Source organism: Otolemur garnettii, unplaced genomic scaffold, assembly GCF_000181295.1.
Source record: "Otolemur garnettii isolate 467f Iridium unplaced genomic scaffold, OtoGar3 scaffold00185, whole genome shotgun sequence".
In the NCBI taxonomy this organism is placed as follows: Eukaryota; Metazoa; Chordata; class Mammalia; order Primates; family Galagidae; genus Otolemur; species Otolemur garnettii.
This window is the reverse complement of record NW_003852580.1, coordinates 1,242,747-1,267,657: the sequence shown is the minus strand read 5'-3', so window position 1 is coordinate 1,267,657 and position 24,911 is coordinate 1,242,747. Positions and strand designations below refer to the sequence as shown.

The following is a 24,911-nucleotide window of genomic DNA, read 5'->3' as shown; positions in this document are numbered from 1 at the left end:
CCGGCCCCGGGTCGCGGCGCGGCGCGGGCGGCAGCATGGTGGAGAAGCGTTGCCCGCTGCAGAGGGACGGCGTGTACCGCTGGTTCTCTGAGCTGCCGTCGCCGCAGCGCGTGGAGTTCCTGTGCGGCCTGCTGGACCTGTGCATACCGCTCGAGCTGCGCTTCCTCGGCTCGTGCCTCGAGGACCTGGCCCGCAAGGACTACCACTCGCTGCGCGACTCGGAGATCAAGGCCAACAACCCGGCCGACCTGGGCAGCCTCACCAACCTGACGGACGAGGTGGTGCGCAGCAAGCTGCTGGTGTCGCTGGCGCTGTTGGGCTCGGAGCAGCGCGAGGCGGCAGGCGTGCTCTACCGCACGCTCACGCACATCGACTCCATCATCCACAACTACGGGCTGCAGCTCAACGAGGGCCGCACGGGCGATGAGTTTCTGCTGCTCTTCACCATGGCCTCCAACCACCCGGCCTTCAGCTTCCACCAGAAGCAGGTGCTGCGCCAGGAGCTCACGCAGATCCAGAGCAGCCTGAGCGGCGGCGGGGGCCATGGGGGAAAGAGCGCGCCCGGGTCCGGCGGCGCTCTGCCTACCTGCCCGGCCTGCCATAAGGTGTGTGCACGCACCCCAAGCCTCCGCACCCCGTCTGTATCCTAAAACTCCACCCCGCACCCGAGGTCTGCGGTCCAGGCGTCCCGCACCCTATCTGCAACCTAATCCCCACTTCTTGTCCCAAATCCCCATCCCAAGACTGGACACTGCCCTAATTCTATATCTTGTGGCTTCACGCCCCACCCCAAGCCTCCCTTCCACGCTCCAGGCCCCCACCCGATTATCCCTTACCCCAGGTCTGCAACCAAGCCCTAAGTGTGTACGCAAGAGCTCCCCCAATCCCTTGTCTTAAGCCTCCACCCCACATCACAAATCCACTCGCCGCGCCCAGTCCCCGGCTCGGGACGACATCAGCGGTCAGAGTTCGCGCCTCCTTGGTGCTCTTCTCCCTCCACACCGGGCTGGAAACGCGATGAGGCATTTGTCCATTTAATTGAGTTCTTGAGTGACAGCAGTTAAACATTGTGTCGCCTTGGTTTCTCCAAATCTGGCTTTTATTACCACAAAAGGAGGGAGTGGGGGGCCAGTGCCAGGAGTCGCTCGCGAGTTGGGGGTTGGACGGCGCGTGGGGCCGCCGATCGGCGCAGGTGTCCGAGTCTCTGCGGGCGGGGCGGCGCCCTGGACGTGTGTGTGTGTGTGTGTGTGTGTGTGTGTGTTTGAATGTGTGTGAATGTTGTGTGCTGTGCTCGATTGATTTTAAGACCCAGGCCGCTGTGACAGAGAAAGACTTTGAGAGCCTTGAATGCCTGCGGACTGATTTATGGGGGGCCACTTTCACCCCAGGAGGGCATCCGTGTGAGGGTTCGCGCTGAGTTAGAGATCTCAGCTGTCCAGGAAGGGCGTCCTGGTCTCCACTTAGAAATGTGAAGTTTCCTGGATGTTTCATAATTACAGCAGTGTTCCTAACTGCCCCCCCCCCAACCCAGTGCCAACATTTTGCTTTAAGAGAAAAGATTTCTCTTTGACCTAGTGTGGTGTGTATTTAGATTACAAACCAATTCTCTTTGGAAGGAGGAGGTTGCAGCCAGGACCTGTCATGCTGAGTGCTGCTTTGCAATGTCTTAAGCTCCTTGAAGTTAAAACTTTGCTATGACTTTGCTTTCAAGACCAACTGGCTTGCTTGTGGGTGGTTTTTTTTTTTTTTTTTGAAAGCTGTCTTTCAGGCCTGGATGTGGCTTCTTTTTTTTAATGTCTTTCTCTAAGAAGTGGTTATGGTACTTACTTTGGTTTTTTATTGATGTCTTATCATTTTCAGTGACACTTATCTCTGGACTGTGCTTTTCTCCTTATGAAGTTGAGTTCCCAGCCTGGATGGCATATGATGTGCTAGGCAGAGGAATCTTCGTGGGCCAGGTCCCAGGAGGTGGGGTTGTTGTAGTAAGCCCTGTGTAAGCCTTGGGACTCCGGGAATTGTTTCCTGTTCCTGGACTGTCAGTCCTTCATGGTCAGTTTCAGGTGCTGTTAGTCCTGGCAGCCTGGCATTGATGGTGTCTGGCTGTTGCCGCTGTTCCATCAGCGCCTCAGGGAGATTCTTGAGTGTGCAGATGCGCTGCCTATGGGGGAGGTGGTGGTTATTATTTTGGGGGAGGGCATTGAGCTAAATCTGAAACAAAAATATCTCTTGTAAGAGAGCCTTGATTCAAGCAAAAGTCCCTTTGATGACATGAAGGGAACCTGTCCTTTCCCACATCCCCACTACCTCTGAGGCCACAGCCCAGTGACCCTGGCCAGATCTCTGCACCTCTGGAAGTTTCCCGTTGCAGGTGGAGGGATGTCACCCACCTCACGTCCTTGTTTTTAGGGTTATGTAGGTAAGGTGTCCAGCAGAGGCACAGTAAATGCTGCTTTCTCCTCGTGGCCGCTCTGGCTTTTTATTATTTTTATGGAGGTGTGCTAATTTAAAGCAAGGCACGTTTTGTGGAATGAAATATTTACATCTTGGCCATAAGTGTTCATATGTGATTTTTTTTTTTTTTGAGACAGTCTCACTGACCAATCTCAAACTCTTTAGACTTAAGTGAGTCTCTTCCCTCAGCCTCCTGAGTAGCTAGGACTACAGGCACCCACCACAATGCCTGGCTATTTTTTGGTTGTTTTTGTCATTGTTGTTTGGCAGGCCCGAACTAGATTCGAACCCCTCAGCTTCAGTGTATGTGGTTGGTGCCCTAGCCACTGAGCTACAGGCACCGAACCTCATGTTCGATTTTTGAATAGTTAATTGAAGCTTGCAATTAAAAAAATTTTTTTTGGAAAAATCAGACAATTCTATGTGACCCTTCATGAGGATTACTCATTAAGGAGTAATCTTGGGGCCATTGTTTACATATTTCAAAACAAGTATGGTTTCTGGTTTTTTCTACATCCCATGTTGCTGCCAAGCTAGTTTCAGTCACATTTCTTTAACTTTCTGTCCCTTTGCTGCTTCAGAGCGAAGTCCTGATGCTGATAAGGCCTTTGTGGCCTGGTGTAGGCAGCTCAGGTGAAGTGCCGCCTGCACACGTTTGGCCTCTGGTTTTCTTGCTTTCCCCAAGTCTGACATTTGGCATAAGCCTGGAAAGCCACTCTATGGAAGCCCCATTTTACATTTTTTTGATAATGTTGTATTTTGTTTTGAGCTCTTTGAGCTTAGAGAGTTTATGTTTTTCTTTTAAAGATGTTGATTGCTTTTGAATTCTGCATCCTATGTAAATTTTTATTTTTTTATAACTGTTTTCTGAAATACTCATTATTTATGACTGCGTCTTCACGCCCTCACTGTGTTTTTACTTTAAAATTTTTATTGTTCTGCGGACTTCTAAAAGTTTAAGTGTGGCAAGTGTAGGTAGAACAGATATACTTGTATTTTATTTTCACAAAGAAAAACATTCATGGTAGTAAAACTGATGGTAGATTGAAATAGTTGTACTCTGCTGAGGACTGAGCTGGTCAATGCTGTCAGCTCTCCTGTCTCTTAAGACAGGCTGCCCCGGATGTTGCCATCTCTGAGGATTGGGTTTAGACTCACCACCGCCTTGTCTTTTCATTCGTTTAAATATGAAGCCATACTTTTGGAAACAATTTAAAACAATCCTCTGCAGTTTCTTCTTTGTGGCAGTGCTTATTCTTTCTTAATAACAGCCTTATCAAGATGCAGCTGAGATGCGTACGGTTCACCCTTCAGAAGTGTGTGAGTCAGTGGTTTTCAGTATAGTCACAGAGTTGTGCAACCAATACCACTAATTTCAGAACGTTGTCGTCATCCAGAAGAGAAATCTGGTACCGATTAGCAGTCCCTCCCCCCTGCTCCCAGCCCGACAGTCGTCTGTGGGTGACTCTTCTGGACGCGTCGTGAGTGGATCGTAAGCTGTGTGGCCTTCTGCGTCTGATTCCTAGACTTAGCATCACACCGTCAAGGTCTGACTGTGTTGTGTGAGCGTCAGCACTTCGTTCCTCTAGACGACTGAGTAATATTCCATCTGTGGATAGACCACTTTTGTTTATTAACCCTCAGGGTAGATGTTTGGGTGGTTCCATGTGCTTCTTTTTAGACAACATCTTCTTCATGGATAACAGGCTCTTTGTCTTAATGTCCCTGCACTGGACCTGACTCTAACTGTGGTCTTTGGGATGTGTCAGCCACAACCATCCTGAGGAACCTCATTCTGTGGTCACGTGCTGGCTGGTGAGGCCATGTTCACGGAGCTGTGCACGGGTGCCGGTTGCCTGTCTCAGAAGCTGCACTGAAGCAGAGGCCACCACTATATGCACAGAGGTGCGAGGGCTGCAGGTGTTTCATTGGCGAAGTTGTTCCTGGGGAGGGCGGGGTGGAGCAGGGGCCATACCTGAGTGCCAGCTGACTGGCAGGTGGGCCAGAGAGCCCCCACTTGTGTTTCAGTGTCTTGTGGTACAGGTTGTAATAGAACTATGTGTTGGTGCTTTATAGGGGATGCTAAAATGGTGTTCTTAAAGTGCCTGGTGCAGGGTGGTGGGGCGAGGGGGAAGGGTGGTCTTCCTTTGGGTGCATGTGCCAAGGAACAGGCCTGAGATGCCCCAGGGTGAAGTCTGCACACTGGTTGTGACCGAGCCTGCCACATCTCCTGCCCAGGGTAAGCTACAACTGTTGACTGCTTCCCAGAGCTGCTGGGCATCACTGCGGTGCAGAGGGAAGGGGTGGTGGTTTGACCTGTGCTCATCACACGAGACGTGGCTTCTTTCGGCTTTGCCTAGAGGCAGCCTAGCACCCCGAGGAAGGCCTTTGCCTGCAGCAGCTGCTGTTGCTGAGGGGTTAAGGGATAACAGTGACCCAAAGGCACTGTTTTGTCCCCAGCTGTAACACTTGTTCACTGGGCACCAGCTGCCCAGTCTATGAACTTGAGTCTGGATGAGTCTGGCTCTCTTGTTGTTACTTTATCACACTTTAGGAGCTGATGTCCCAGGGCATCCTGGGTGTTTGGGGCTGGCTTTTGTGGGTCTGTACGCTGCCTTGTCTCTGTAGTGAAGCACAGTATGAGATGCAGGAGGGAGACCTGCAGCCATGAGCCGCTTGATGGGGGGCTGGCCCTTGAGTGTGTGCCACAGAGCTGCTCACCAGGGCCTGTGCACTGGCTGCAGAGTGCACGGCATGGCTTCTGGGCACTTGGTAGGCAGTTGAGGGCCTTGCCTGTGGTATTCGGTAGGCGATTGTAAGCACTTGGGCATCAAAGCATACCTAAACATAGAAGAGGTACAGCAAGAATACTGTCTGATCTTACGGGGCCGTCGGGTGGACATGCTTGGCATTGGTGGTGTTGAGTGCAGTGTGGGGGGCTTGCTTGGCGGTGTTACTGGCATCACAATGGTACTCCACCCACGGCTCTGGCGGGGCTGAGGTGGCATCAGTCGCTGGCCTTTGCCCTTACATTAAATGAGGCCATTTTTTCACATGAGCCAGTTCATTTTTTATTTATTTGGGTTCCTGTTTATGTTGTGTCCTGGAGCGCAGTTGTGGGACTTTAAGTTTTATGTCCTCTTTGGGTGTGTTGTGTGATAGGACAGTGTAATTCCTGGGAAATTGGAGAACAGTCACTGCTGAACTTGAGTCTTGCTGTGGCTTTGAAGCTCTTGTTTCTCAGGCTTTATTCTGCCATTTCTCAATAGTCCTGCATATTTACCTTCCTTTGGGATTGAAGACATTTTTGTATAAATACACATTTTTCCAACAAATTCACATTTGAGTGTTAGAGCTTCAGCAGCCAGCAGCAGAATGTACTTGTGCTGGTATGTGTCAAAGTGGTGTCTGCTCACCTCCCTTAGAGAATGTGAATTGGTCAAAAGACATTTTGGTTAAGCCTAGAAAAACTAATTCTCCCCACCCTCATCTTAGAGGTATTAGGGACTTTTTTGTTTGTTTGTTTTGAGACAGTCCCACTCTGTCACCTCACCTGGAATGCAGGGGCGACATCATAGCTCACAGCAACTTCAAACTCCTGGGCTCAAGTGATCCTCCTGCCTCAGCCTCCCGAGTAGCTAGGACTACAGGTGCCCAGCTGGCGTCCAACTAGTTTTTCTATTTTTAGTAGAGATGGTGTCTTACTCTTGCTTAGGCTAGTCCTGAACTCCTGAGCTTCAAGAGTACTCCCAGAGCACTAGGATTTTACAGGTATGAGCCACTGTATCCAGCTTGGTTTTGTTTCTTTTTGTTGTTGTTGTGGTTGTTTGAAGAGACAGGTTCTTGTTCTGTTGGCTCAGACAGGAGTGTGTTAGTGTGATCACAGCTCACTGTAGCCCCAAATTCCTGGGCTTCTAGGTAATTGGAACTATGGGCATCTACCACCACACCTGGCAAATTTTCATTTTTGTAAAAATGGGGTCTTACTATGTTGCCTAAGCTGGTCTTAAGCTCCTGGCCACAAGGGTCCCTCCAGCCTCCCTCTGGCTTATACCGTAGATTTGAGCCACTGCACTCAGCCCCTTTTCTGTGAGACGCTCCTAGCTGGAGCAGTAGTTACCTTGTTAGTTTAAATAAGAGCTCTTAGTTTACAGCATCTAAGGGTTTCTGATTTGCACCTCAGCTTTGATACATATGCAGCTTAGGAGTTATTTAATATTTAAACAAGGTGGGTTTTCTCCAGTGATAAGGAGACATTTTGATCGTGGAGAGACTGGACTCCTTGTAGACGCATTTCTTATCAAGAGTAAAAAGAGATAATCAGAGACTGATAAAAAGATCGATTCTTAGCAATTTCTCTTCTGTGTTATGAGGCCTGAAGTTATTGAAAGTGAAAAGAAGACAAAGGCAAGAAAGTATCTTTCAAATAATTGTTACTCTAACAGCTACTTGAGTCTGCAAGTCCGTGGGGGCGGAGTTCCAGCTTGCCTTTGAGGGGGAGCCCTTGGAAGGTGTCACCTAGGCCTCCCTGCAGCCTTGCTTCCTCTCCTGTCCCATCTGCTTTGGGCACATCTTTGCTTCCTCAGGACATGGCTAGGTCAGTTGTCTGAACTTGGGCATTTCCTGTCCTGCCCCTGACTTTGACCTCCAGCATTTTCCCACTTAGCTCGGAAGCACACTGGAGTTCTCTGGTTTGTCTTCTGAACAGAGCACAACCCTTCCTCATCCTCTCTCTTCCCCTCTTCTCTCCATCCCTTTATGGCCATGTCCCCCCAGCCATCCAACAGAAAGCCTTCCCATGCCTGCTCTCCAGAGCTGGCCCATCCCTGACGTTTCACCACCTAGCATGTTCTCCAGGCCTTGGTTACATCTTTGTAAACCTCTGTAATTTTGAATATTATGCAAATAAAGGTATTCTTAGCTACAGTTTCTCCTTCTCCCTATGTATGGTGACTTTTGAGGACAACTTTTGCCCCGTAGATAACATATCAGAGGTAAGAGTTGAAGAGGTACAGAGGGTGTAGGGTAGAAGATTTCCCCTGTCCCACAGCAGTCAAGGAAGGGCATCAGAATGCTTTAAGGGTCAAATAGTGCTCAGTTCCTTTATCTACCTGAGAACGTTATTTGACATTTAAAGAATGAGTTGTTACCACCTTCTTGGCCATCCAATTCCCCTCATAGCAGGTGACACTGTTCCTCGTGGAACCTTCCAGAGAGACTGTATGTATTTGCAGTGAGGTAACTGGTGTCCTCTGCACTCTGGTGTGTCCCGGGTTTCCCCTCTGGGCGTTCTTGTTCTTGATGAGGCTTCGAGTCAGGCCCTAGCAAGCTGACTGGTTGTGCCCAGTGTGTGGCTTTGCTGCCTGTTGACAGACACTTTGTTGCCATCTCATGTCACATGTGTGTCCCCCACAGCTGTGACCTCATCTCATGTGGCATGTGGGTCCCTCCACGCTACACACAGCTGTGACCTCATCTCACCGTGTCTCATGTGGCATGTGGGTCCCTCCACGCTACACACAGCTGTGACCTCATCTCACCGTGTCCCATGTGGCATGTGGGTCCCTCCACCCTACACACAGCTGTGACCTCATCTCACCGTGTCCCATGTGGCATGTGAGTCCCTCCACGCTACACACAGATGTGACCTTTCACACGTAGGTAAGTGTATTAGTAGACTAGGAATCTGGACCTGGAGTGGCTCAGGTGGCCTGGGCTTTCCTTATTATTTTATGTGTTGCCCTGTTCTCCCTTTTAAAATTCCTGCAGCGGCTCCAAGCGCCCATTTCCTGTGTGTTCACTACTAGACAGGCACTTTAACCAGCTAAGCCTCGGAGCATCTCCTGTATGTTTAGAGTGTGGTGAGTAGTGTACCTGCTGTTGAGCGGGATGAGAAACATACCTCCATGCCCTGTGGCTTTATCTATAGCCCTCTTAGGAGTGAAGTGGGGCAGTTTTTCAAGTACGCCGTTTTATTTCTGGCGAGTTATGCATTTATTTCCTCTGCACATCTCTGTGGGATTGTTGTTTTTTCCTTTAGTTCTTTTTTTTTTTTTTTTTTTTGAGACGGAGCCTCAAGCTATCCCCCTGGGTAGAGTGCCATGGCATCACAGCTCACAGCAACCTCCAACTCCTGGGCTCAAGCGAGTCTCCTGCCTCAGCCTCCCAAGTAGCTGGGACTACAGGCGCCCGCCACAATGCCCGGCCATTTTTTGGTTGCAGCCATCATTGTTGTTTGGCAGGCCCGGGCTGGGGATTCGAACCCGCCACCTTAGGTGTATGTGGCTGGCGCCTTAGCCACTTGAGTCACAGGCGCCGAGGCCTTTCCTTTAGTTCTTAGAAGCTCTTTATGTTTCAGGGAAATTGTCTTTAGTAGGAGTCACAAGTATTTTTTTATCTTTCGATTTTGCCACACTGTTTTATTTTTATTTATTTATTTTTGAGACAGAGCCTTAAGCTGTACCCTAGGTAGAGTGCTGTGGCATCACAACTCACAGAAACTCCAACTCCTGGGCTCAAGTGAGTCTCCTGCCTCTGCCTCCTAAGTAGCTGGGACCACAGGCACCCGCCACAAGGCCCGGCTGTTTTTTTGGTTGCAGCCTTCATTGTTTTTTGGTGGGCCCAGGCTGGATTCAAACCTGCCACCTTAGGTGTATGTGGCTAGTGCCTTAGCCACTTGAGCCACAGGTGCTGAGCCTGTTTTATTTTTTATTGTTACGTCTTTTTTGTGTGGTTCCTGGTTTTCTGTCATAGTTAGAAACACATCACACCCTGCATAGGGCACTCCATGTGTGATGTCACATGTGCACCATGCGTGATGTCACAGGGCACTCCATGTGTGATGTCACAGGTGCTCCATGCGTGTCGTCACAGGGCGCTCCATGCGTAATGTCACAGGGCGCTCCATGCGTGATGTCACAGGGTGCTCCATGTGTGGTATCACAGGGCGCTCCATGCATGATGTCACAGGGCGCTCCATGCGTGATGTCACAGGGCGCTCCATGCGTGATGTCACAGGGCGCTCCATGCGTGATGTCACAGGGCGCTCCATGCGTGATGTCACAGGGCGCTCCATGTGTGATGTCACAGGGCGCTCCATGCGTGATGTCACAGGGCGCTCCATGCGTGTTGTCACAGGGCACTCCATGTGTGGTGTCACAGGGTGTTCCATGAGTGATGTCAACAGGTGTTCCACATATGTCATCACAGGGTGCTCCATGTGGGATGTAACAGGCGCTCCATGCATGATATCACAGGGTGCTCCATGTGTGATGTCACGGGGCACTCCATGCATGATGTCACAGGGCGCTCCATGAGTGATGTCACAGGGCACTCCATGCGTGATGTCACAGGGCGTTCCATGTGTGATGTCACAGGGTGTTCCATGCATGTTGTCACATGGCGCTCCGTGTGTGATGTCACAGGACGCTCCATGCCTGTCGTCACATGGTGCACGCTGCAGAGACTGCCCTGTGGTGGCATCTGGGACAGACCTTGTGTGGTTTCTCTATGTATATGACCCGTTTGTAACTTAACTTGGAGTGAGGTACAAGTTAGTCTTCTGTTTCTTAGCTGACAGCCTGGCGGTCCCCGTCTGTTGGAGGTCTTCCTTCTCCCTTCCAGATCTGGAATGTCTTCTGTGGCACACTCCACACCTGTGTGGGCTCACTGCTCGCCCCTCGGTCCTGTTTCCTGGATGTTGTCGTCTGGCTGACCTTCTCTTGACCAGATTCTTTGGCAGCTCCTTAATCCTTATGTTTTTTCCTTTTTCTGTCTGTGGGTTTTACACACATTTTGGTTTTAAACAAAGATGGATGTAGAGACGCCAGCCCTGGGTGTGGCATCTAGGCTGGGGTGTGGCCGGGTACAGCCTGGGGGCCGGGCTGAGGACTGAGGCTGAGGCTGTCAGCCCTGGTTGGTGCTGTCGGGTCCTTCTTTTGTGGGATTTTGGCCTCTCACCTGCTTCATCACGTTTAAATCATGGTATTCCTCAGGTTTCTTTTCTTTCCTTCTCTTCCTTTGCTTAATAATTTGTGATATTTTCAGCTGTGGTTTTTCTCATGTCACTGATGAATCCAAAAACTCTGTATGACCAACTGGACCTTGAGGTCCCAGTGGAGTTTCTGGGAGCACAGTCTGTACAAAAGCAGGTTCTGTTTCCACCTGTTGTGATTTGACTGTGTTCCTCAAAGTTGGTGTTTTGGGACCTTAATCCCCAATGCAGTGGTGTTCGGAGGTGGGACCCAGTAAGAGGCAGCTGGGCCACTGCCTTCCAGAGGTGTCAGTGCTGTTACTGTCTGGCCCCTCCTTGGTCTCCTGACTTCAAGACCATCCCCAGGTGTAGCCCTCAACCTTGGACTTCCCAGCCTATTCCAGTCAGAGCCCACCCTGCTGGACAGGAACCTTTGATCCCTTCTGGCTGTCTGGGTTCCGAGTCTGACGACGTTGCAGGTTTGGTGTCTGGTGACACGGTCACAGCTCCAGTGCCATGCTTCTCAGGGGCTCCCTTCCCCCTTTGTTCTTCTCCATCCACACTTGCCAGGGTGGTCACACACACGGCAATGTGCCAGGGGCCAAGGCATCAGTTGGAATAGTCTTTGGGACGCAGGCAGGACCCTGGCCTAGCACAGTTGGACTTTACCTCTGGTTCAGACTCACATGCTGGAATTCTGAGACTGTGTTCTCTATTGTAGATCAAGCTGCTGCCCTGTTTAAAGTCTACAAGAAGCACTCTCTAGCTGCTCTATTTTATTTTTTGATTAGGTAGTTCAGAAGCATTGATCCTTAACTCTTCTTAGAAGTAACAGTGCCAGACCCAACTAGTGGCCTTGGCCTGGGTCTCGTGACCCTGTGCCTGCAACCCCTTCTGCTTTGCACGCCCTGGCCCGGGTCTCGAGACCCTCTGCATGCAGCCCCTCCTGCTCTGCGTGCCCTCAATTCAATTTTAGCTTGAATTTTACTGTCTGTATTCTATTTTCTTAATTTTAACTTAAAATATATTTTTCAAAAGCTGGCATGCAAAAGCTTTGTTTTGGAGGAGTTGACATGATGGTCAACTTGTCACCTTGGCTCTTGTCACCTGGATTGCAAATACATGGGCCACTAGCAGGTCAGCAACGAGTTGGGGAGTAAGGCCGTCGTGTTGAGGTGCTGGGTCTTGTCCACTTGCAGTGCAGGTGTGTGTGTGGCGAGGTGCTCTCCCTGGAGGCATCTTTCAGTTCTAAAGGGAAATTCAGTGATATAAAATAGAAAAGGATCCTTTAGTATAAAAGGCTTATTTTCCTTTAAAGCTTAAAATTTAAGATCCTGGGAAGCCTCCATGTCCTGTGGGCTTCAGGGTGCCAAGTACTGCACTGCTGGGCAGCCCAGCTGGACCCAGGGTCACGTCTCTCTCATGCTCTCTGCAGTGATGTCACATCAGCTTTCTGAAGGGGCGGGGTGGAGTTCTGTCCTGATTATTCACGACTTTCATATAAAAGCATCAGTGGAATTATTAGACATTGTTAGTATAGCCTGTTCGGTAAACCTAACTAAAGTGTGTATGTGTAGGAATTAGTTCTAGAAACGTTGTAGTCTAGACTTGAGAAAAAATTAAATTGTTTGAAATAGGAAGAGGTTTAATTTCTGAAGAAGAGAAACCCCACCCCTTATCTCTTCTGGGCATTTTAACAGAATTTAAAAGTTTGGGAATAACACTAACCTGGAATAATAAAGTTAGTAAAGTTAATAAGATACCTTGGAAGGACTGAGTCAGAGTGATGTGGGTGGCTGTGGCTTGTGCCGTCCTCCTGGACGTAGTGAACCGTTGGAAAACATCCACGGAACCTTTTGCACCACCTGTGGGAGGTTCCTCTGATGCCAGGCTCCTGATGGAGTGTCTTTCACGTAGAGAGAAGACGCGATGTTTCTGAGACCACTTAGATGTGTGTATCTTTTGACTTTAGTTACGTCAACAGGCATGAAGTCTGTGAACCAGTGACTTTCCCTTTGGGATTTTAAAGCATGGAGTAGAGAGCGAGCGGGCGGTGAGGGAGGAGGCTGTGGCCGCGGTATTTTGGCCCGTGCTGCCCCACTGCTCAGAGTGCATCTTCCACAGTCCTCATAATAACGCTGTGAGGCAGGCTCTATTTTTGTTTCTGTTTTAGCTGTGAGAACAGATGCGGAGAGGTTAAGTCCTATGTAATTTGCCAGTGGTGACATTAGTAAGTGGCTATTTTTATCACGTGAAGTCAAAATTGTTTGTTTACTTCATCATTAAAAGTGAGAGGAAAGACCTGAGGAACGTGAGCTGGAGACAGAGGGGGACCGTGCCGGGACCGTGCCGAGCCCGGGCAGCGCAGCCGCAGGAGCCGCCACCTGCCCGGCCTGCTGGGACCGTGGTCTCCTTGGACTCACCCAGCACAGGTCTGCAGCCGGGCCTTCATCTGATAGCCCGACATTTTGTGGGGTTTTGTTTCCTTTTTGTTGAAAGGCAGAACTCAATTTAGTGATATGCACAAATTTTAAGTGTGTCATTGGAGCGTTTTTACCTTTAGAACTTTGATAGATGTGTAAGCCTTGCTAGGGATTCGATCTCTGTCTCCCTAGAAAACTCCCCCTGTGCCATTTCCACCCTCGCCCTGCCCTGGACCAAACCTGGGCCTGCTTTCTACCCTTTACTCACTGTTCTGCTTCTTTCCCACCATTGCAGTTTGGGCTGTTGTGAAGCTTCCCTTAAGCAGAATTCCATGTCCGTCTGCAGGCGTGCTTTGCCGTGCGTCTCAGCGGCTGGTCTGGGGAAGACGGAATCTGAGCTTTGGACCTCACAGAGATCAAGACGTGCGCTGTGCACCACAGCCCAGCACTGCTTTGTCTCCACTGTGGTCAGTGTACCGGTGGCACCTGCTGTCACAGACAGGAAGGGCCGTCGTATGCTTCAGCACGGATGCATTCTGTGTGAAGCGGGAGGAAGGAGCTGTCTTTTCCATTTGCCCATGTCTGCCATTTTGATGCTTTTCTCTCCTGATGGAGGATCCAGCCTGTTGACATTTCCTTCCAGTCTGGAAAACTTTCTTCAGCACTTTTGGAGTATGGGTGTCCTGGCAAGAAATTCACTTAGTTTCCTTTTGTCAGAGAATGTCTTGCTTTTACCTATGTTATTGAAGGACATTTTCACTGGGTGTAGCTTCTTTGTTGACAGTTTTTTAACTTTAGCACTTTGAAAACTAGAGTGGCCATCTTCTGGCCTCCTGCCCTCTGGCTCTGTCACCGCCCCCCTGGTGCTCTGCTCTGGCAGGTTCTCGATGGCGTCTGTGTCTTTGGTCTTTGAGCAGCTTGACCATGATGTGTCCAAGTGAATTTATCTTACTTGGTGTTCCTGAATGTAACCGTATCTGTACACTACACCTTCCACTAAACGTGGGAATTTTGTTCCTTGTTTTTTCCCAGTCTCTCTCCGACACTGCACGGTCTCTGCAGCCTTGCTCATTTGTTTTCTTTTTTCAAATCTCTCTCTCTCCTTTGGGTTGAGCACTGTCTACGGCTCCATCTTCAAACCCCTGAGTTTTCTGTGTTCCCAGTTTGCTGCTCAAGCCCATCCACTGTTTTTTTTTTTTTTTTTAAGTTTAGAAGTAGCATTATTTTAGTTCTGGAATTTCCGTTAAGAATTTTTTTTCTCTCTTGAGAGCTGTTTCCTTTCTGTTCTTGTTCATGGTGATGATGGTCGCTGGACAGTCCTGCCTGCTGGTCCTGCACACTGCTCCTCTCTCCACCTCACGCCTTCCCCATTGTGTGGTCTGGGTTTCTTTGCATGCCTGGTGGTCCTGGATTGCTTCTGGGAATTTGTGAACGGCTCTCTGTAGAAACTCTGGGTTTTGTTCTGTGCTCCTGAAGAGTGTGACCCTGTCATTCAGCCTGTCAGCAGGCGGTGGATTTGGTGGGTTGCCCCTGAGACTTTCCTCTTGCACCTCGACAGCTGGGTCTTCATTCCTTGGCGCTTGCCTTCCTCGTGTCTTGGAGCCTGCCCACGCGTGTATTTCAGGGCACACAGAAGTGGGCAGAGTTTATGTGCAGAGTTTGGTGTCCCCTCCAAGGCTGTGAGCCCTCTGGAACTTCTACCTCTTGCTCCTGGGTGGGTCAGACTGACAGGCACTCATATCTCTAGGCACAGACCCCTCCCACTCCAGGTCTCGCTCAGCTTGGTTTTTACCTTTGGTCCAGAGTTCATAGTAGAAGATCAGTCCAGCTGCTCAGCCTTGTGGGAAGTAGAACCGCCTGCTTTCCGTAGCCCAAGAGTTGTGGCAGACGCAAAGCGTGTGTCCTGGGAGAAATCTCTGTCCTTGAGGAAGGGCAGCTACCGTGGGTGTATTCCTGGAACACTTGCCCAGAGGAAGGATGAGGTCTGTGTGGAGAAACAGCTGGACGGCCTCTGCCTCAAAGCTCAAGGAGCCTTTGGGGAGTGTCAGTGTAGTGGTTCTGTGACTTTTGCCACTTAGTGGTTCTGACTGATGGGAAGGAGAGTTAGGTGTGTGGTGGGGCCAGGCTGGTTCTGGGTTTCACTGGGGTGCAGAGTCATCTTGGCAGGTACCATGTGGCTGTGGTGAGGGTCTGATTGCAGCTGCTGTCAGAGTTAAAGCTTGAATTCTTTTTTTCAAAGAAAGGAAACTTAAACTTCTGGGTTCAAGTGATCCTCCTGCCTCAGCCTCCCAAGTAGCTCGGACTATAGGGCATCCACCATGTCCAGCTAGTTTTTCTATTTTTAGTAGGGACAGGATCTTGCTCTTGCTCAGGCTGGTCTGGATCTCCTGAGCTCAAGAGGTTGTCTACCCTTGAGGTGTGCTGGGATTACAGGCGTGAGCCACTCTGCTCAGCCAGTCTTGAATTTCTTGCCTGATGGTCTCTGGTGATCAGTCTGGTTGGCCCCTCTGGTCCCCACTTCCCCTGTGTGGCTGACTGTAAGATACTTGGCCTCTGAGTCTCGGAAGCAGCTTTGCCTTATTCATAGTAGGTCCTGAGAAGACTCCTGGAGGGAATCTGTGGCTCCCCTAGAAACCCACTGTGTGTGGGACTGGCACTTTCTGGACTTGGGATGTGCACTCGTCTGCATGGGTTCCCGTACTTTGTGGCTATGTCAAGTGACTGTCCTTCCCATCCCAGATGTTGAATGCTCTCACGCTGAGCCTACATCCTGGCCAGTACCCCCAGCTGTCTTAAAGTGCTGACTGCTATGAAGGGTCCAGCTCAGGCACTTGAATTTATATTGGGAACCTAGATGGTCATTATAGCATTTTTTATTTAATATGATTGGACATTAGCCAGTTTTTCAAAGAAAACTCCAGTATTTAAACACATTTCTGGCCAAAATATTCACAATAGTACTATTTTGTATAGGATTCCTTAATGTTACAAGTTCTGAAGATTAAAGTGACCTGCAGTGAAAGCTTTATTTGCCACCCCTGTGGATGTGATGCCCGTGGCCTCAGACGCAGCTGAGATTGCACCACGGTCCCTGAGTCTGAAGTTGTCTGTCTGTTCTTGATGTTACAGGTGACAAGCAATTTAAGTTTTTCTTGGTGGGGGAGTGGCCATGAAGACAAATGTATTTTTCATCTCACAGTCCGTCTCCAGCTTGTTGTGTTGGATGGGTAGTTCCCAGAGGGCATGGCTTCTCTGCTCGATGCCACCTGTGCCTTCCTCAAGCAGCTGGCAGTTTCTTGACCCCTGTTTTTCCCCCCCGCAAAAATGTGTCTGTGCTGTCGGATTGGGTTGAGCACCAGTTTCCGTGTGGGGTTGGTGGGCAGCTGCTGGCATGCCCTGGAAGCTTCTGTCCTCGCTGCGTCCCTGACCTGGGTCTTGTGGGATGGGCTCTGTCCTCAAGAGCCACAGGCCAGAATGCACTGCTTCTACCCTTACAGCAGGCTGGAGAAGGTGCCGTGTCACTGTGCCTGCTTTGCAGTTGAGGACACGGATTTGGGGAGGTCAGATTGCTTTCTGAGTCGCACAGCTTGAGAATGGATAGTGAGTTCCCCCCTGAGGCTCTGACTTCAGGGCAGCCCTTGGCATCCCTGTAGGAGGTCCATGCTTTCCACTGTTACGTTCCTCTCAGTTGTGTAAATTTCCTCCCCAGTTTTACCTGCACTTGGGCTTGTCTGTGGGAGCATTTTGTCCCCTGTTGCATAAGGGTGAGTTTTCTCAGTGGAGGGTGGTTGCACAGACGTGGGAGTCCCTCAGTGGTCGGGCTCCAGTTGGTAGTGAAGGTCATTGTCATCACATGCTTCAGACCACAGAGGGTGAGTGGGTAGCTGGGGCAGGAAGGGCGAGGAAAGGGCCGGGATAGGAACAACGGACCTGTTACCTTGCAGAAACGGGATGCTTGGCATCAGCCACATTGCGTAGGTTTCCAGGACTAGGGATCAGTCAGGGTCCTGTGCTGTTTCTATACTGGGGAGTCTGGAGCAGGATTCCAGGTGTGTTCAAAGCTGTCTGTACCTGCGGCCCTGCCCCGGGGGTCTGCTGCCTTGGTCTGTGGTGGGCTGACCTGGTCTGAAAGCTTCAGGTGTAAGGTGGGGGCAGCTTTGGGGAGGAGTCTGCTTGGTGGTAGCTGTGCAGGGCTCATCTAGTTAAGGGCTGGACACCCTTTGCTGAGACGTGAGCAGTGATTTTTCTCTTTTTAATGAATAGAGCTGTCGGGTAAGGAATATTAAAAAGAATGTTTGATGTGGAAAATGGGTTTCTGGTCAGCATTGGCTTTCTCTTGGCCTAAGTCAGCAAATAGCTTTCACTATTAAACTATCATTTTTTTTGGTTTTTAGGGACACGTAATGACTATTTTAGTAAAATGCTTACGAGTTACTTTTCTTTTTACTTTTTTTTTTTTTTACATTGACTTAAAAGCACTTAACAGATGTTACCTCTTCCTGTATAGATGTGGATTACTTGGAAAACAAGTTGAAAATACATGACTGTTCGTTTTCTGTAGACTTAGTTTGGGTGGTATCTGCTTTGGACTTCCCGTCCAGCCCCTGCCCCACCCCTCCATGCCCACTCAGCCACAGCGGGGAGGGCCTCTGTCCAGCTGCCGCAGCCCCAGGGCTCCATGTTGTCTGTTCCCTCCCCACTGGCCCTCCCTGCCGTCCTCTGGGTGTCACGCTGCGCCCACCCGCACTTGGTTGGAAGTTGTGTTACGCGTGTGCCTGTTTGCTCCCTTCGTGAGAACGGGCTTCTTACGTCTTGTTCCAGGCTGGCGCCAGCGCCAGGAACAGCTCCTCGAGTGGCGCCAGCCCTGGGTGGGTGTGGTCTTAGGAGTTTGTATATGCCTTGTAGGAGGGTATTATATTTAGACTTAATATCTGTAACTTTGTTCTAATTTTAGAAGTAGTTACTGTTCCTTGTAGAAAAATACAGAAGTCACCCAGAGATGAAGGGGATGCCCTGGCGCATCTCCCTTTGTCTTCTTTCTGTGTGTGTGTTTCACATGTGATCAACGTACATTCTGCCTTGTTTCACGTATCTACACAAGGCATCCCTCATGCTTTATATTTACGGAAATTATTTTTGAAAGACTGCATATTATGTAGTCATGTGGGTATAAATGTGTTTGAGCACTTCAGTATTGCTCTGTTGCTGGCTGTCTGTGTTGCTTCCTTGCTCCCAGACCTTTGACTGCATTGCTGTCGATTCTGTTAGACTAAATCCTCCTAGTGGGGTCAGGGGGCCAGAGGCGCAGATGTCATAAAAGTTGATCATACCCTGTCCAGTTACTCTCCAGACAGCTGCCCAGTTTACACTTGCTAGCTGAGGATGACTAGCCACATCAACTCTTAAGAGCATTTTGTTTAACTGTAGTTCAGATAGTTCAATAATTTTTCAAGCTTTCATGCATTGGTTTTAGAAAAGGATGGCTCGGCGCCTGTGGCTCAGCCGGCTAGGGCGCCAGCCACGTACACCTAAGGTGGCGGGTTCGAATCCCCAGCCCGGACCCGCCAAGACAACAGTGACGGCTGCAACCAGAGGATGGCCGGGCGTTGTGGCGGGCGCCTGTGGTCCCAGCTGCTTGGGAGGCGGAGGCAGGAGACTCGCTTGAGCCCAGGAGTTGGAGGTTGCTGTGAGCTGTAATGCCACGGCGCTCTGCCCAGCGGGACAGCTTGAGGCTCTGTCCAAAAAAAAAAAAAAAAAAAAAAAAAAAAAAAGAAAAGGTGATCATGGCCTGGTGCAGTGTCTCACGCCTGTAATCAGCACTCTGAGAGGCTGAGGCAGGAGGATTCCTTGAGCTCATGAGTTTAAGACCAGCCTGAGCAAGAGTGAGACCCTGTCTTGCAGTCTTACTAAGGACAAACTAGCTGGGCATGGTGGCAGGAGGATCGCTTGAGCCCAGAAGCTTGAGGTTGCCGAGAGCTATGATAACATGGCACTCAGGGTGACAGAGTGAGACTCGCAAAAAAAAAAAAAAAATAGGTGATGATTTGTCATGGTAGAGTCCAGTTTTTAAAAAAAATTGATAAATGTATGTATATATGTAGTGTGAAATTGTTACGAGTATGTATATATGTAGGTATATGTGTGGTGGTGAAGTCCAGGCTAGTTACCCGTACCCCGCTCCTCACCCTCCGGCCTTGTGGTGTCTCCAGGGCCCATCACTCCGTGGTAGAGTCTGTATTCAGTGGTGTCTCTGTGGAAAGAGAGTGTGGCCTCAGACACCAGTTGCAGGAGTACACACGGGAGGGAGCAGCTGGGGGTGGCTCTTGCCTGGCCCTCCTGTGGGTCCCTCCGGGCTCGTCTCTGCTGCAGCACTTCACCTGATGAAATTGCCTTCCTAGCCACTCTGCATGTGCCACGTACACCACGTCTGTCTGTCTGTCTACACATAGATAGACAGATCCCCGGACTCTACCATGACAAGGGAGCACCTAGTTTTCTTTTTTTTTTTTTTTTGAGTGTCTCACTCTGTCACCCTGGGTAGAGTGCCGTGGTGTCATTGTAGCTCACATCAACCTCAAACTCCTGGGCTTAAGTGATCCTCCTTGCCTACAGGCTCCTGCTAGCATGCCCAGCTACTAACAGCAAGGTTGACTAACATTTTATCCCCTACTTGAGTTTTTCCAGTTCACTCAGTACTATAAATGCATTTTACTTAATTCTCACTGAGTCCTGTGTGGCAGGTCCCATTGTCTCCACCTTGCCATGGAACAGGGTGAGGCCTCTGGCCAGCAGCTCACTGGGGACATAAGCTGCCTGGCTCTGGCACTCTGCGCCCTGGGCCTCACCTGCACCGACCCCACAGGACCCTGTGGCTGCAGCCACTTCTGCTCCCTGTGGGCCTGGCAGCCTAGAGAAAGCATTTAGGCGCTGATGTTTAGCTTTTCATATTTTTAATGTGGATTATAATAACAGTTCCTGCATAGATGACGTGGTTGTGCAGTGTGGTGGGCAGGGCAGAGCAGTGTGCCACGTGCGCCTGTGAGTTCAGTGTTCTCCTTATTCTGCTCCGCAGCCCCTCACAGGTACCTTGACATTCAGTTTGCACCTGGGTTTTTAAGCTCATTAAATCTTTATCTTTTCATGCCAAACCCAGAGTTCAGGCCCCTTTCAGTTTTCCTGGCTTGTGGAGTCCAGCTAGGGATGAGCACTTATTCACTGGCCTACGGGCCGGTGTTTGGGGTGTCCAGCCTTTTCCCGTTGTGCCCAGGGCTGGGCTGGTGACCTTGGGTATATGTTCTCTTGAACGTGTGTGGGGAAGCTGGCCACCGTATCTCTGCAGGTGTCCTCAGGGGGTCCCCATAGTGGTCGTCCTTGGACCCTCTGTCCTGCTGGTGGCCGTGCCTAGTCCTTGTTCTTCTGACAGGTGATTCTGTGGAGGCTTTGGTTTTTCCAGATAGTAGCCACTGCTTTGCCAGGTTTTTCTTAAGCCTCTTCCCATCACGTGGGAGTTGATACCTGTGTGCTCACCGCCTGCCACCCCTTTCCAGGGCTTGGTCCAGGTCTGAGAACTGTGGGCATGTGGGCAGGCTGTGCAGTCTTAGATGGATTGAGCACCCCACTCAGGTGTGTGGGGTTGAGCTTCCTGTAGACCAGCGTTTCTCAACCTGTGGGTCGCAACCCACAGGAACTGTATTAAAGGGCGGTGGCATTAGGAAGGTTGAGAACCACTGCTGTAGATGCTCTTGGATTTGGGTCGGCTCTCAGGGGCTAGTTAGGAGAGCTAACCTTTGCCCTATACTTCATGAGGTTTATACTGGGGTGGCAAGGTGGATGGGGGAGCGTCTCAGCCTCAGCACTAATGTTTGGGGGTACCATGTGAACTATAGGTGTTTGATAACATCCCTGGTGGCCACCCACTGCGTGACAGCCTGGGCTGTCTTCAGATGTGGCAAGGTGGGGAGAGGGGAGAATTACTCCCAATTGAGAGCCCCTGGGTAAGGGAGCAATGGAAAATAAACTTTGTAAGTAAAATTAGGTTAAAATGTGGAAGAGCTGTAGGAGTTAGAGAAAGGGATTTGAACCTGAGGAAGCAGGGCGGAAGGAGCTGTCAGTGCCAGGACAGATTTCCCCCAGAACACCTCAACTCAGGCGTGTCCCTGGCAGGCCTGTTTTGTATGGCAGTGCCTGTGCTGATGTGTCCAGGACTTCAGTGTTTGTGGAGAAGCAACAGACCTAGGAGGGCAGCCCTGTCCCGGTACCTCAGCTCTGGCTGCAGCAGACGTGACTGTCCCCGAGAAGGGGCTTGTAGCCGTGGGGGGTGGCGACCCCTCACAGCTTTAGCCTCCCACTGGAAACCTAGCACTTCCTGGCCCTGGGAAGGCAGGCGGATACCGTGGAGCGTGGTTGCAACCCTTGACCTTGTCCCTGGTGGCCTCATCCCAGCACATGAAGCGTCTCCACGGCCCTCCATCTGTGCTCAACTGCCTCCAACCTGCTGACTGTGTTGGAGAAACTTGTTTGTCTTTTAATACTTTGATGAGTGGCATTGTTTGCAATCCTGTGTCTTTTATACATTTGAAACATATTTCTGGGAAGGGCCCAGAAGCTGTCGTCAAACTGCTACAGAGGTTGGGGCATCCAGCGCATTAACTGTGGGCTTGGGGAGCTCGCTACGGTCTCCCGAGCAGTGTCCTGGTCTGTGGGGCAAGCACAACTGTTGGAGCCCCGTTCAGGCAGCCGCTCTGCCGCAGCTGGAATTTGGGGGTTTCTGCTTCAGCCTGACTGCTTGTCAGCACATCCTCTTCAGATGACGTTAGGTGATCTTTTATGAAATAACCTTAAAGATTAAATACATTCTGAAAGTTGTCATCTGGTCCATGAACATTAAAGTGAGTTTTACACACAAAGAAGTGATGTGTGATGCTAAGAGTTTTTCCCATCAGATGTCATGAGCTGGGGAAACCCCCCTATAATGGACAGTGGGGGTCGTGAATCCAGCGGATCCCCTCTCCACACTCACCCTGCCAGTGCTGAGATTCCTGGCCCCTGTGCCGCCTGAGGCAGTGGGCGCTTCGTGTGTAGGTCTTGGCAGCTGCTGTGTCTTGAACTCCTTGCAGCGCCTGCGTCACCCGGGAGCTGGTTAGTCTCAGGCCCACCCCAGACCTTCAGGGTCAAAACCTGCCTTTTAACAAGATCTGGAGGCATTTTGCACATTATAGTTTGGAAGCAGTGGCCTCGTCTAGTGGCTGTAACAGCTGGAAGGTCACCTGTCTGAGGTCAGGTTTAAGCTGCAGGAGCCCAGGTGCCTGCACTTGAGAGCGTCCTGCTGGCTGTGCAGCCAGTGAGGAACCAGAGCTGGTTGTGCCCGTGACAGCCTGTCTTGGGTTGCAGCTTTGTTTGCACTGGCTTGGGTCTGGGTTAGGGTCTGAGTTAAGGCTCTGATGACTGTCTGCTACATAGCTTAGATTGCGGAAGTTTTTCCTTGCAACTTTTAATTTCAAATTTCATTATAATGTGGTGATACATATTTTATAGACACTCATTAAGTGGCTACTTCCTGTTACCAGTGAACAAAACAAACCAACTAAATCCCTGCCTTACTGAGCACTAAGAAGTCTTGTCTCCCGGGCCTTTGAGTAGAGGTGGGAAGAGAGGTGGGGGCAAGCAGGCCAGTGAGTGCCTCAGTGGCTCCTGGGGCCGGGGGGAGGTGTCTGCTTGCATGGCCCGGCTGGAAGTGGCTGACAGTGTAGGGGAAAATGGTGAGAGCCAGGACAGGGGCGCTCTGGACTGCTCATTTGGGAATAAAGCAGGGTGCTTGCTTGTTCAGAAAGGGTTTTGATTGAGCCCACGGGAAAAGTCTCAGGGTGAGTGGGCCTTTGTCTACAGAGCACTGGCTGCCTTCCTGGCAGAGCGGAAGGCACATGGCAGCTGGGCAGCGCTCTGCTCTTGCGCCTGGCCGGTGACGCCCACGAGGGAGCCTGAGTCAGAGCGTGAGTGGAGCTGGCGGTCACGTGCAGCAGGCTCACTTCACCAAAAATAGCCCCTAAACGGCATTTCTGGGAAGCGCCAGTGAAGACAGCTCTCAGCGTAAACAAAGGAGCACAGAGTGAAGATAAAGGCTCTGGTGGAAAAAGTGAACATTTGGGAGACAACTAAGAAGAAATCGGTTTGGGAAAAATACTGAGAAAAACAAGCATTTCTTTCCCAGGAGTTAGAATTTCAAAATGTTTTCTTTCATGTGTTCATCACGTGCCACACACGTGTCCTGTGGGGCTGTCCTGTGCGTCCCCTTCCAGTGTAACTTTTCCTGCTCACGTGCAGAGGGGACTTGTTTGCCTGGTCTCCTCTCTGTCTTCACTGGGAACTGACCTCTGGATGGGCATAGGCGTTGGGGCCATGGCTGGTTCTCAGCTTGGCTGCAAATTAGAATCACCAGAGAGCTTCTTGCACAGAACCAAAGACAAAAAGCCCCACTTCCAGAAATTTTGACTTAATTGGGTGTGTGGACTCTTTTCTGTCTTCTGGTGGGCAGTTGGGGCCAAGGTCTGAGTCAGCACAACACCTCTCCTCCCTTGAGGCCTCCTCCCTGCCTCCCCTGAAGGCTGAGTGTCAGAGGCTGGCTGGCCTGGTGGCTCCCTGGAGTGTTTTAGGGTGGACAGGTGGTTTCCTGATCACACATGTTTCCGTTTGGGCAGCAAGCTTGCCACTGGCCTGCAGTCGGAAGCTTGTGTCCAGCTGTCAGAGTAGCTCACTGTCTCCTTGGGACCAGCGCTTAGACTGTGTTCCCAAGTAGCCAAGACCGTGTGGAGGGTCATGGGTCAGGCCACATAGGGCAGCATCTGCTGTGTCATGTTTATTAATGGAGTAGAAAAATGTTAAACCTCACTTGTTTCCAGAAGTCATAGTTACTATTTGGAACTCAGAATCTTCTCTTTTTTATAAGTGTTGTATCTTGTGTCGATTCTGTTATTAAGCATCTTTGATAAATCTAAGAGATACCACAAAACAAACCAAAGTTCACTTCCAGAAATCCTGGTTTAATTTGGTGTGGGCCACTGCTCTATCTCCTCAGGGCCTTGGAAATTCTGGTGGAACTTATAAATACAAATAATTCAGAAATACAACTTTCTTGATAATGTTCTGATAATGTAATCCAAAGAATTGACTTTCTGGAGGAATACTGGGTGGCCAGGATTTATTTTCCTGAGTTATATAAATTTGCAAATTCACTAGCACTGTGTCTCTTTTTCTTGGGAGGCATCTGTTGAGTATTATAGTCTGTTGGTCCTCTACGGGACAGAGCAAGGATTTGGGGGAGGTCTCCCGCAGCTTGCTGTCTGTCTGATGAGGGGTGTGGTGGTTCCCCTCGTCCCCAGCCCTCCCACTTCTATCTTTGCATCCAGGCCCTGCCTCCCTGGGCCAGCCACTAGTTGTGGGGTCTGTACTTAGGAGTGAACTTGTGGAACACCTGCTGTCAAGGTCACAGAATGGGAGGACAGACATAGACTAGAGGGGTCATTCCTGTGTTGAGGCGGAGGCTGTTTTCTGTAGTTTCATGTGCAGCAGAACTCTCAGCCTTCTAAACCTGAGCCTCTTTTGATAAACTTTTAAAAGTCTTATCATTTGAAATTTTGAAATATGTTAAATTGAGACAGTATACAAGTTAAAGCATTGGTAAGTTTCCTTCTTCTGAATCCTATGCAAGTTCTATTTTGGTTGTAAAATGTTCAAATATTGATAAGAGAAAAATGAAAGTCACTGTTGCCCTCCCCACCCCGGAAGGGGCGATTTGGCAGCCCTCACCACACGGTGATGTGTCTCTGGACTTGTCCTGTGTTGGAGGTTCCCAAGGTGGCAGAGACTGCCCCAGGCAGTGGGTCTCAAAATCCCCAGGGGTGTCCTGTGATGCGCTCTGCTGGGTCTCTTGTGAAGTGTTCTTGGGCTTTTACTCCAAAAAACACCTGCACTTGCGTGTGTACCACCTCCATCTCTGCACTGGGCGTGTACCCCCCTCCATCTCTGCACTGGGCGTGTACCCCCCTCCATCTCTGCACTGGGCGTGTACC

The 24,911-nt window shown here is 50.2% G+C and overlaps 1 protein-coding gene across 5 annotated transcripts in view; it reads left to right on the top strand.

Moving 5' to 3' along the window:
- Positions 1-16: 16 nt before the first annotated feature.
- ZCCHC14 (zinc finger CCHC-type containing 14) overlaps positions 17-24,911 on the top strand; it is a 72,372-nt gene continuing 47,477 nt past the window's right edge. For all 5 annotated transcript variants that reach the window (XR_002770822.1, XM_023507525.1, XM_023507523.1 and 2 more), the window contains exon 1: positions 17-605. Coding sequence is in view for 4 of the 5 variants with exons in the window: in XM_023507525.1 (XP_023363293.1) it covers positions 36-605 (570 nt within the window). In the remaining variant the exon portion in view is untranslated. The remainder of the gene's footprint in view (positions 606-24,911) is intronic.